Here is a 13,059-nt window from a genome sequence, read left to right as displayed (position 1 = left end):
TATCTTTTGCTATAAAATCTCAAGTACTTCAATCAAAACTCGTCATTATAATATCAGATTATTTCCAGACACAATTCTCGTTCAAGATTTTTCAACCACTTGCAAATGATATGTTTCTCCCCTACATGGAATACATGTTTGATACAGAAACTGTAATAGTTCCTTACTCGAGTTTTGTGCTTACCCCTTTGCTTGATAAGTTCTCGGGATATGCAGAAAATTGTATTTCATTTGTATGGCACGAACAACCATAGAAATATTTACTGCCCCTTAAAACCATCACATGCCAAACTTGGTTCCATTTGCTTGCTTAGTTCTCGGAATACCCCCCTCCTCCTTAGAGAGGGGACAGGAGTGTCGAAACACCATAGAAACGTATCGTGCTCTCTAAAACTTCCACATGACAAATTTGAATCCGTTTGCTTGATTAGTTTCCGAGTTATGTGGAAATTTGTGTTTCATTTGTATGACAGCTTCCGCTTAAAAAAGGAGGAGGAGTGTCGTACAACAATAAAAGCATTTCTATACCCCTAGAATCTCCAAATGCGAAATTTTGCTCTGTTTGCATGCTTAGTTCTCGAGTTATATAGAAATTTGTGTTTCATTTGTATGGCAGACCGCACACTGTAAACATCTGCATCTGTAGTTCTCACAACCCAGCTTATCATTCTTTTTATGGATGAGGCAGACTACCCCTTCTTTCAACTCCTCGAGAAGCTGTTTTGTGTCCCAGATCCTATCTACCAGTGCATACACTGTATAAGGTTCGCTGGACCTCCCTGAAAGAGCGAGGCGATCTTCACCAGCTGTTTTGTAGTTCTTTATCTGATCAATTGCCTCATTAACTCCACCCATCATAGGAGGTGGTACATCGTCGTTGTTCACTGCACCGGTGTAGTTCATCATAGTGTTGCCTCCATTTTTCGATCATCTCGTGTTCGTTCTTCAAAATACCTCCTTCTTCGTTTCTGCACATTTCGGCCCGCGGCACAAAGCCAGATCCATCTTCTCCCACTCTCAGGCAGCGCTTTTTCCCGAATGAAATGTGTTTGCTGCTTTCGCTTCAGGCGGTATCGTTCCACGTTTTGTCGAGTGCTGCATCCTTCTCGTTCGGAAGCGTCATCAAACCAACCGTTCACTTAAGTGCACTAGTTCTATTGAGCAGTTCACTCACTCTTTTGTACAGTGGAGGGATATGTCAAAGCAAGTATAAAAAGTGTGGGATGTTATGTAAAGGCTGATTTAGACGATGCCAGTCAGCGCTCTAGTTGAGGTATCCAGTGAATAGAGAACAGACACTCTGTTCAAGTTACTTGTACCAGTATCGAACAAGTAATTGGCCTCTAACTTAAACAGAGTGTCTGTTCTCTATTCACTGGATACTTCAACTAGAGCGCTGACTGGCATCGTCTAAATCAGCCTTAAGACTGTTCTTAAAATGTCGTTTTAATCATTATTCGTCCGATATTGGTTAGAAATAACTTAGCGCAATAGAAAATCAAACTTTGATTTTGAAATTTTGATTTTGTTCGAGTCGTTATTCATTATTTTCAGCATAAACTAGCATTGTGCAGCTTTGCTTACAATGTATTGCAATAAATACAATAGCAAAACTGTACCCAAACCGCGAACGTCCATCTCAAAATTATCGAGCACAATATGATATAATATAAAACAAGACTGTTTAAATCTTTCCGCTTTCAACTATATCTTCTAGGTGAGGTAGATTTGCATATCAACTTGCTGAAATATTTACACTGAACTCCAAAATATGACATTAAAATTTTATTTAATAAATAATTTAACAATCCGATTTAAAACCATCGTATCCTGGAATGTTGCGCTTTTTATGAAAGCGACAATACCGACATATTATTTTTGTTGTTTCAAGGGGCTATGGTTTGGTTCCATTCGTTAATTTAAGAACTATTTACCTTGCAGCACCATTCATCTATCACTCGTTCGTTTTCTTTCCTCTTATTCGCGTTGACGGCGGAATGGTGTCGACATCTGGATACGATATTAGTTTGTATGAGGTCAACTATTCTCTATCAGATTAGTCGACCCTAAGGCAGTTTTAAATTGCTAAAATTTGAATGAAATTTTTTTCTTTGCGTTATTTGCCTTCTATAAGTACGCTGTTCTGACCCCAATTTAAACTATTTTCTATCAATTTTCAGATATTCTCACCAAAACTTGCCATTATAATACAAAATTATCTTTAAACACAATTTGTGTATGATATTTTTTTACTACTTGCAAGCAAAAGTGATTTTAGTTTACCTAGAGTACTAATTTGGTTTGGTAAAAATAATTTTCATTCATAATTTTTATTTTAAAAGCACGTTTATGTCTTTTGCAAACCCATATTGTCATGCCTGCTCCCCCATTTCGTAATACGAAGCTCAATGCCGTCAACGCGGATAGCGAATTCGTTTTTAAAACTGAGTCAGTGCCACACTGACTCTGTAATAAAAAAATGTTTTCAGTTTCACGAATGCGGTGGTATGTTGGTGTGCGTTATATAGTCTGATTTGTTTATATTTGCGACGACAAATGTACAGTGTCGACTTCTGGTGGCGATATTAGTGCTTGGGAGGTAAATTATTCTCTATCAGATCAGAAGGGCCAAGTACAGTGTAAAAATATAAAAGTTTGAATGAAATTTTTTACTTCATATTGTTTGATTACCTAACACATGTAGTCCTGACACTCACTTAACCATTTGTCGATGCATTTCCTGTTCGTTCCACAAATAATTACTATTATAATATAAAATCATCGTTAGACACAGTTTTCGTTCAATGTTTCTGCGATATCGGAAAAAAAAACCTCTTATTTCATCAAATAAAATAAATATTTGATACGTTAAAGTAAATTTTCATTCATAATTTTGATTTTGAGAGCATGTTTATTCCTCCTGAATATCCATAATAATTTTCGCCTCCCAATGAAAGCACACGCAGCTTAATGCCGTCTACACGAATATACTCTTCAAAATCAGAATCCGAATTGGATTACGATTCCAATAATACAAAAGCAAGAGCAGTAGGTTTTCCATTTTCATTTTTAGATTTTCCAAAACAATACTCGGAACTTGACAGTTCAGTATAGTTGTATTGGTGAACCCGAGTGCCAACCCGTGAAACATCTCAGTGCTAAGATAACAGCTTTCGGGCCGAACTAGTGCGACACTGAGTGCGCAACTGAGTGAATAAAAAAACGTTTTGACAGCAGTTAGTGCGGCACTGGGGTTGAAACTGAACAAAAACGAATTCGTTATTATGAACCGCTTACCATACACAGTTCGTTCTGAACTGCATGCACAGTTCAGCCAGCGGTCAGTTCGTTCTGAACTGTATACACAGTTCATTCGGCGGTCATCGCACACAGTTCGTTCTGAACTGTATATACAGTTCGTTCTGAACTGCATACGCAATTCGTTCTGAACTTTATACACAGTTCAGTCAGCGGTCAGTTCGCTCTGAACTGTATTATCAGTTCATCGTTCACCGTACACAGTTCGTTCTGAACTGGGTATACAGTTCATATGAACTGTTGCCAAGCAAAAAAGAACGGCAGTTCGTTCACTCTTTTTGGTGAACTAGTTCTTTTGATCAGTTCATGAACGGTTTGCCCAACTCTAGCGATTTCTGCTGTGCTGCTAAATGCTGCTTCTAGGGCGCTCCAGCATCTATCGATAGGAGCAGCATTCAGTTAGTTTACCCCCGGTAATGCATTTTTGGGCTCCTGCAGTCGTTGTAGTTGGAACCGTCTTATGTTATTGACGACAATGAATGTGTGAATATGTTAAAAACAATTACAATATCATGATATTTCAAGAAGAAAGGCTCATCAAACCATAAAAAAGCTTTCATCCAAACGTAATTACTCATAGAATTATTAAGGTTCATATGGCGTTAGCCTGGCTGGGCTGAGAGTTCAATATTTCTACAATTTTAGCCTTACGACTATGTTAGAAATATGTAACCGATTACTCGCGGTTGGCTCTAGGTTAGTATTACATTGTATTTTCTTATTTGAGATTTTGCAATCTCCAATGCTTTGTACGTTTGGCTGACATGGGTTACTTCCTATAGGGGTGCAACTGATCATCAATCAGCGACGCCCCCCTCGTCTATACCAAGGAAAGTAGAGTGGAAGGTAAAACGTAATGTCAGAATTGCCGTTCGGACGTGTCCCGTAAGTTTGAACTTATTTACATAGATGGTATCCAAACAACACTAAACATTGACTACAGTTTCGCCGGCACGGTTGATTGTCGTTATGAACCAGCACAAATATCAAAGCTGCAAATTATGCGCCAGTGGCGGTACCACGATCAAAGCACTCCCCAAATCACATTAGCCGAGCCAGCTGGCGGAAGCATATGCATAAAGGTTACTAGGTTACTATTTTCAACGACAACTGCTTATTTATTATACTGCTTCAAATACCTTCGACGAAATCAAATGTAACCATACCAACGTAAGTAATAACATAAACAAATCCAAACTTTTCGTCTTGCCATTCCTCAAACGTCTTTTCTAAATAGTGTAAATTACGAGCCACCTGTTAACTCCACCATCTTGGTCTATACCCCATATCTGTCGTGGTGCGTCTCTCTTGACTCGAGAAATCCAGGGTAGAGTGGTCACTGGCCGGCACAATTTTCAGCTTGTGTAGAGTTGTTATGAGCGCAAAAATGCTTTGATTTAATTGAAAGATCGTATTGTGACTTATTTTCATTATTTACGTGGCCAAAACTACCAAAGAGCAATCTTATCCCTAATCCTCGGGAATAGTAGGTTCTTTGGAAAAATCATGCTGAGGTTCCAGACCCAATTTAGAAATAAAGAAAATATTTTTGTTTTTGTAGGAATAACGGTACTTTCGTATTAGCGTCACCGGAGCCGAAATACAATAGATAGAAATTTTATTGTACACACTGGCGCTCAGACAACTCTTGTATTGTTGCTGTCTTGTTGTATGTAGTGTTTTGTCATTTTTTATTGTTACGAAAATGCGATTTTATGATTTGCGGTATTTAAGTACGAACGCCACAGGAGCGCAATTTTCATTGTTTTTTTTTTTTCGTAATGAAATTTATTCTGAGAGCAACGTAATGGGAACGTAGTTCCCATCAATCGAGGATAAGGAACAGAGGCTGTCCTAAGCCACCGAGGTGACGCAATCCGAGTCGGCCGCCGACCCGCCGTCTGAAGCGGCGGCCTTTCGCAAGCAAACCTGTTTTCCATCGATTGCCCGGTTAGTTTGGACATGGAATCAGTATTCAGCAAAATGTAAAGACACCTATCTACGTCATAATACATGTAAAGTATGTACAACCGCAGCGACCTACTTACACAATCCGCCATCTTCATCACCTTTCTGTAGAATACACTGTATATGTTCCATATAAAATAAATGGCCAAATAATTTCCAACACCAATGTGTGGCCCTCTACACACAATCTGTATTATCTTGAAAAAGGTCCTTCAGGTTAAATGATAAGTGCAAAATAACGAACTTCACACAGTTGAAGTCAAACTGCTGTTAAATAAAAAAATGGCACCACGTCGCAAACGGGCCGCAGCAGCTTCTTCTAAGGTAAATTGAAGGATTATTGTTTCTATGATAGTTTTAATTGTGTTTTCTACGTTCTTCAAGGCGTCTGCTGAGAAACCCGCCAAAAAAGCAAAGGTTGAGTCCACACCAGAAGAACCACAAGATAGAGATGGAAATGGACCAACGATTTTCATCGAACACTGCAAGTCCTGATCGGTGTTCAAACGCAAGGCTACACAGATCCATGCGGAACTATGTGAACTTGCGCCAAAACAAGCTTTTAATTTGGCACTAAATGAAGATGGTAAACCTCGTCGGGGATCTTTCGAAATATTGGTCGCAAAAACTAAGAGTTCGGAGAAAACGCAAATTTGGTCCGGTTTGAAGAAGGGTCCACCCAGGAAGGACAAATTTCCAGAGGCGAAAGAAATATTAAGTGACATCTTAAAGGCAGTAGAATGAGATTATTCGAACGCATTTCTCTATAATTTTGTTTAAAAAATATATCGTCCTTTCAGTACAAATATCCGCTGTGTGAAAATGTTAAGGGAAACCCAAGAGGGACTTTAATATTTGAAGTTTGCGGATTGTACTTGAATAGACGAATATTTTTTTGTCAAAACTTCAACCTGTTAATTGTTACCCGAGAATAAATGTCAGTAAGTCTATTAATAACCCATATTTCATGCTTGATTTGGTCCGAAATTATTAAAATTTTTCAAGAAATCCATTCCTCTGACAGGTTGAATTATGCCTGGATGCTAGCAAACCAGAACTTGAAGAGTGGGGATTTCAGCATCATTTGGAAGCTTTTTCATTACGGTGTTTCGATATTCATATTGGGAGCATCAAGGAGTTGTTCACCAGATCCCATCGACTATTATTAATGTCTTGGCTACTGGTTGCTAAATATTTGTTGCCTCAGGAACCACATTTGAGCTCATAAAATTTCGGATCGAACATTGAAACTTGAACAGCGACGATTTCCAACTTTACATTTGCATTTCAATATCGGCGAGTACATTACCGTAGCACATAATCCTTGGGATAATCGAACAGTTTTGGGAAGTTTTCCACCACTTCCGGATCCATTCGATCCAATCGTTCTGGAACACGGCGCGGTTGCCGAATTTGGTTCGTCACGTTTTCAAGTATCTCTTTCGGCACGTTATCATCTTTGAACAGATGAAGCCTCTGCATAGTGTACCGGCGTTGGAGATTCCCATGCATCGATCTATAAACCGACTTTTTCATAATCTGCAGGAATGTTCAGAATTTATCACAACTAATTCTATTGAGATTTAGGTTAACATGATGCTACCATCGTGGGATCCTTTTGATGTAACTCCCATGCTAAAGTCCAACTCGCTCCTCCTGGGTAGCCGGTGTGGTGAAAATATGCTCGTTTCTTCCACTCATCACCAGGTAGGGCCAGCTCAGCTGTATTGATTACCACAACATGATCACCGCAATCATCTAAATGAGAAATCATGTTAGTGCAAATCTATCTCAATTCCTTCGATATAAAATCATTTACTCATTGGGTGATATATTGGTTTATGCAAACCCATCAAGTACTTCCGAATAAGACTGGCCGACTCGAAGGGATTCTGCCAGGTACAATCATAGATATGCCATGTTCGAGCGAAGGTAGCCCATTGCTGCAAACGAAGGAACCCATGTTTATGTAATCAGCATCGTATCAAACTATCAGCATCGTATCATTGCGCTCTTGATGAATGACGGTTTGAGTTGTTACCTGCACACGCTTCTTTATCGACATTGTTTGGTTTACGGGAACGTTTGATTAAAATATATATATGCTATTATCAACTAAAATTATTTACGAGCCACAATCACGTCTGGCATGTGAAAAGCAAAACAACAGTCCAACCAGTAGCATTTGTCAAATGCAACAAGATAAATTTTTACTTGGCCTTTCGTATTGTACCCACCGGTGTGTATACACGGTATACACAAATCAGATGCCGGATTTTTTTCAAATGTCTGAAAATGCCTAATTAAAAAACAGTCTGTGAATTATGTTCTCAGGAAACAGGGTACGTATATGACAAGGTAACCTGGACTCCAAGTGTGTTGGACACGATTCACTTATACACTCTCAACTATGGCGTCTTAGCTTTGACGAAAAGTAGCGATCGCAAAGTTTTTTTTGTTGCAAATATTACGTGTTTTGCAATTTTTTTTTGAAAATACGTCAACAATACGTGAAGTTAGTTAGGCTTTTCGGAATTAGTACCCTGGATGTGTTGTTACTATGCAACTTTTTGAAACTGGTGTTTATACGGCAGCTCGACTGCGACGGAATATAAATAAAATATTTCCATTTTCAGACAACTCTATGGTTCGATGTATGATACCCGGATGCGTGAGCCAGGGTTCGATTCGAATTATGAAAACGTATCTCAAAAATTATCACATCATCGATTCCCGGGTAATGTGACCATTCGGAAGAAATGGATTCGATTGTTCGGACAGGACCTAAGCAGCAATAAAAACTAAAAACCTGTACATTTGCTCGCTTCACCTCAGTTGAGATTGTGTCATGCATATCGATGGTTTGAAGTACAATATCGTCGAAAACTGATACCAACAGGTGAGTTTAAACAAATCCAGATTATACAATTAGTACACAAAACAGTTTATTTATAGCTGTCCCTACTGTCAGCAAGGCCAACAATTCTCATGCCTCGGGAAATCAGAACCGGACGGCTCGTCGGAAGGTCTTGGTTGACATCAAGCTAGAGTTGAATACAGTCAAAACATCCGTCACATCCGCGGAATCGGTCCAGTTTTCTAATGGGATGAAACAAGACTATCCCGAGAAGGATATTCCGTCAAAGAAAATCGGGAACAGCCATAACATAACATTGATCTACGGAGAGAGATGAATACAACAAAATAAAGACGACTCAAATCGGACCATTCAGGTTTTGCGCTTACCAACACATTTGGCCTTCCATTTTTATTTATATAGATAGAAGATATAGGAGTGCGTTATTTCGCCCGGAAATTACCACTTCCGAACAGAGTTTAATTTCGTTATTGCAAAAATTGAATGGACTAACAGCGCAAACATGACATAATTGTAGGAAATATGAGAATTCAATTTTCCGAGTTTTCCGAAAATTTTGGCCTTTCATTTTTATTGAAATAGATGTTTATAACTAGAAGCATGTTCATTTCGATTTTTTTATACATTCTTAATACAAAGTCTTTCAATTGACAACGTTTGACGTATAGTGTTACTGTATCGGACTCATCTAAATGAAGATATGATTTCTATATTAAAAATTTATTAATTTTGAATACTTTGCGAATTCGTTACCATCTAAGAAAACCAATATAGAAAATACAGTAATTTACATTTAATGCAACATGCCGAGGTACCACTCAGTTCACTCTGGCTTTGCACTAACTCTGGGAAATGAATTTTTATTTCCGAAACCGAACAAGTACCAATGGGACCACAAAACTTGGTGAGAGAGAAAGGGAACATCGAACTACACGACTGCAGTATACCCACTATTCTTCGCTCCAAATTTCTCTGCTGAGAGCAGTCACAATTTCGCTGACAGAATGATAGCTATACTTGATAATGTGAATACGGTATCACAATTAAATTGGACGTTCTTTCAATAATCAAAAAGTTTCTACAATATTTTTTGTTTGTTTCAATATAGAAAATCCCTAAAAACAAACATACTCTAACGACGTTTCTTCTTGTGAAAGAAATATTTGCTTGGATTCAGCATCATACAATTTCCCACGCACCATTTCTGAAAAAAAATCTAGTTGTTGAAGAAATAAGGCATCAGCCTCCGAATTAACGTGGAAAAATATTTTCATATGATCAGCGAATGAAATTCACGTCATTGACATAGATAAGAGGTATTCCTGATGTAGCAGGGAATTCTGCGGATAAACAATCGCCTATTTTAACCGCGAGGGAGCGTCCGATCAAATATGATGTAAGCCAATGTAGAACATTGCCGCTGAAGCCAAGCTTATCCAATTTACGCAAGTTAGCTACCGAGGCTCACTGCTAACAAGCTGACGCAAGCATCGCACGTGGAGACAGCAAGGAAGATAAAAAAATGGACGACATCGATTTTGTTACGATCGGCGTATTTATTGAGGACGGCGATGGATGGAATTCGATCGATGACCACACCGCTAGGAGTGCACCATCAGCAGTTAGAACTGTAGCTAGGGTTTAATTTATTAAATAAATCAGTTGATATCGAACCACGAATGAAGACGGATATTTTTTAAAAAGTATACCACGTCCGAATAAATTTAACTGGAGGCTCCGGCGAGATCCTCCTAGACGGGAAGTGTATAAAAGTGATTTGTGCAGTGTGAAAATCTTAGTGAAAAAAATTTAAAAAATCACTGAGCCAGATACTGTATCTAGCACTGGAAGTGAACTGCAGGACACCGAGGACTCTTCTGATCCCGATCGGTACCGCTGGCCCGGAGTAACGATAGTAAAACGGACTATCCAAAAGTACATGCCTGCAGATCCCCCGTTTTTGAGGACAGCCATCGAAAAGTCCAGGACTTGGTCCTCTATGTAAATAGTTCCCTTTCTATTTTATCCAGTTTATCTAAGTGTTTGAAATAAGTGAATATAAAAAAAACCCAAAAAGTCCAGAACACTGGCACTAGTTAGAAAGTGAAAAATATCTTGTCGTGAAAAGGCAAAGTTACATTGATCAAATTAATTTAATTAAAAGTGAATCAAACCTTTACACAGGTTTACCGGATTCCTACATAGAAAACACATAGTGTTTTCACGTATTTTCTAGCTGAACAAATTTATCAGTTTGGTCCGTGAGAGATCATTTCAAATACAAAAAAAATTGAAGTCATTAACAAATATCCGGAACCAAGAAACTTGAAAGAGCTCCGTTCATTTCTGGGAATGATGAGTTACTATCGGAGATTTGTAAAGGACTTTGCAAAAATTGCAAAACCCCCTACAAACCGTCTTCGGGGGGACAGAAATCTGTCATCGAATAGAAAAATCACGCTCACTGATAATGAAAAACGTTGTTTCGAAAAATTAAAGAATTTATTATCTTCCTCAGACGTTCTGATTTACCCCGACTATAACAAACCTTTCATTCTTACGACGGACGCATCTGATTTTGCCATTGGTGCAGTCCTGTCCCAAGGAGATGTCGGCAAAGACAAGCCGATCCATTTCGCTTCTCGTACATTATCAGTAACCGAGGAGAAATACTCAGTACCAGAGAAAGAGATGCTAGCCATCTTCTGGTCATTGAATGTATTTAGAAATTATTTGTATGGTGCAAAGTTTAAGATTTTAACTGATCATCAACCCCTGACATTTGCACTATCGCCGAAAAATTCAAATGCAAAACTCAAGAGGTGGAAAGCCTATCTGGAGGAACACGATTACGAGATCGTATATAAGCCAGGTAAAGCAATTTTTTTTTTCCAAAATATATATTTTTATCAAGGCTCATATGGCGTTAGCCTCACGGGGCCGGGAGTTCAATACTTTGACAATTTTTCTTATTATCTATGTTAGTAATATGTAACCGATTACTCGCGGTTGGCTCGAGGTTAGTATTACAAGTGTTTTCGTAATTCGGATGTTGCTGTCTCCAATGCTCTGTACGTGTGCCCGACACGGGATACTTCCTATTGGGATGCAGCTGACCCTTAATCAGAAACGCCCCCCTAGTCTGTACCTCATATCTAGCGTGGTGCGTCTTTCTCGACTCGAGGAATCCAGGATAGAATGGTCACTAACCGGTGCAATCATCAGTTCATGTAAAGTTGTCATGAGCGGTACAACCTTTGGCTCTTGTTGAATGATCAGTGGACTGCACAACCTTTGGCCCGTGTATCTGTAAAGAGTGTGTGTATGTATTGCCGCGACTAAGTAAAAGTTTATCGATCGGATAGGAGGGATATAAAACGGGGACACAACGAAGGAAACATCATTAAACGTTGACTTCGGCGTTTCTGAGGAACAGGTATAGATGAAGCAGAAGATCAGGATCACGGCTACCTAAGATATCCCGGACGGGGATCTCCGATTGTCTGCCTTGTGCTCTCAGTGCCCTAGAGAGCTGAGAGCGAGCAGTATGGAACCGGATACACGACCAGACAACATGCTCGATGTCGTGGTAGCCATCGCCACAATCACAAAGATTGTTTGCTGCGAGCCCAATGCGATAGAGATGCGCGTTTAGGTTGTAGTGATTGGAAATAAGCCGAGATATCACGCGAATGAAATCACGACCTACATTCAATCCCTTGAACCATGCACTCGTCGAGACCTTAGGGATAATCGTGTGTAACCAACGACCGAACTCATCTCCACTCCACATGCGCTGTCAACTTACGAGCGTGTACTGACGAGGAATGTGGAAAATGTTGTCGCAGACGCCTTAAGTAGAATCGTATGTTCTATGACAGGAACGCAACATTCTGCAGATGATAGTGACGATCTTTACATAAAATCAACAGAGTCACCACTCAATGTATTTCGTCACCAAGTGATGATAAAGAAGGGACCGGATAAAATAGTAACGGAAAACCCTTTCCCCGGATACACAAGGATAAAAATTGATATAAATGATATTAACGATGATTCATTATTTCAGGTACTAAAGAGGCACTTCAACTGTTCAAAAATAAACGGCTTGTTAACAGACGAAATCACGATGGGAAAGATCCTGTGGGACAACAGAGTGGACCGTCAGAACACACTAGACAACCCAACAGGCCAGCGGAATTTCGGTATAATTCCGGATTACGTGATTGTGTCAAACGGAAATGAAAAAACGTTTTAACTCGCGAGATAATAAACTAAATGCGTCTTTATTCGTGGCGTATAATGTGCAGAATAACAAGTAATTTAAATAGTGCTCCTTGCACGTTTTTTTCACTCTCTGTAATGTTGCCAGTATTGCGGTGTAGTGGCGGCGTTACTATAAATATTGCCCCCACTTTATTATAGCTAACACTCCTCCTCGACGTCACGGAACCGGAACACTGCCCAGCCCCATTGCTAATGCAAATCGTTGCTGTTTCACTGCACCTAGCGGCTTCGTTAGAATGTCCGCAGTCATCTCCTCGGACGAGCAAAACTGTAGTGTCACCACACCTTTGTCGACGAGATCCTTGGTATAGTGTACCCTCGTGTCAATATGCTTGGATCTTCTAGATTTGCGGTCTGTCTCCACGAAATCGATGCAGCTACGATTATCCTCCAAGACTACAGTAGGTTTACGTTGGTGTTCTCCCATTTCTTCGAGTATCTGTCTAAGCCAAACTAGTTCACGGCACGCTTCCGACAAAGCCATATACTCGGCCTCCATACTGGACAAGGAGACACTGGTCTGCTTCCGACTAGCCCAACAGATTGTAGCCTTTCCCAGTTGGAACAAGTAACCGGAGTTCGACTTCCTGTCCGAAGGATCAGCACTC

General features: G+C 39.6%; 2 protein-coding genes and 1 long non-coding RNA gene across 4 annotated transcripts; 2 read left to right on the top strand and 1 right to left on the bottom strand.

Annotated features, from left to right (window-relative positions):
* Positions 1–5,092: 5,092 nt before the first annotated feature.
* LOC129777087 (selenoprotein H-like) lies at positions 5,093–6,254 on the top strand. Its single transcript, XM_055783150.1, has 2 exons — positions 5,093–5,610; positions 5,671–6,254. The coding sequence occupies exons 1-2, from the start codon at positions 5,569–5,571 to the stop codon at positions 6,028–6,030; spliced, it is 402 nt and encodes a 133-aa protein (XP_055639125.1). The 5' UTR covers positions 5,093–5,568; the 3' UTR covers positions 6,031–6,254.
* Positions 6,255–6,546: 292 nt separating this feature from the next.
* LOC129777084 (39S ribosomal protein L13, mitochondrial) lies at positions 6,547–7,489 on the bottom strand. The gene is made up of 4 exons (XM_055783149.1): positions 7,328–7,489; positions 7,106–7,229; positions 6,890–7,044; positions 6,547–6,825 (listed from the first exon to the last, which is right to left on the bottom strand). Exons 1-4 carry the CDS (start codon positions 7,349–7,351, stop codon positions 6,592–6,594), a joined length of 537 nt encoding a protein of 178 aa, XP_055639124.1. The 5' UTR covers positions 7,352–7,489; the 3' UTR covers positions 6,547–6,591.
* Positions 7,157–9,118, top strand: LOC129777088 (uncharacterized). 2 transcript variants are annotated; one of them, XR_008743200.1, is made up of 3 exons: positions 7,157–7,628; positions 7,923–8,185; positions 8,242–9,118. It is a non-coding gene; the product is annotated as an uncharacterized LOC129777088 (long non-coding RNA). The 2 variants fall into 2 exon arrangements; XR_008743199.1 differs by lacking the exon at positions 7,157–7,628 and adding an exon at positions 7,642–7,865.
* The last annotated feature ends 3,941 nt before the right edge of the window (positions 9,119–13,059 follow it).

The sequence above is a fragment of the Toxorhynchites rutilus genome, chromosome 3 (assembly GCF_029784135.1).
Source record: "Toxorhynchites rutilus septentrionalis strain SRP chromosome 3, ASM2978413v1, whole genome shotgun sequence".
Classification (NCBI taxonomy): domain Eukaryota; kingdom Metazoa; phylum Arthropoda; class Insecta; order Diptera; family Culicidae; genus Toxorhynchites; species Toxorhynchites rutilus.
Note: the sequence above shows the minus strand (reverse complement) of the source record. Positions and strands in the feature narration are given on the sequence as shown.

Excerpts from the sequence above, each read along its gene's own strand:
- LOC129777084 (XM_055783149.1), bottom strand. The coding sequence starts at position 7,351 with ATGTCGATAAAGAAGCGTGTGCAG. Across the intron at positions 7,045-7,105 it reads ACCAATATATCACCCAATGA|ATGATTGCGGTGATCATGTT; the intron begins GTAAATGATTTT and ends TTTCTCATTTAG. Across the intron at positions 6,826-6,889 it reads ATCAAAAGGATCCCACGATG|ATTATGAAAAAGTCGGTTTA; the intron begins GTAGCATCATGT and ends ACATTCCTGCAG.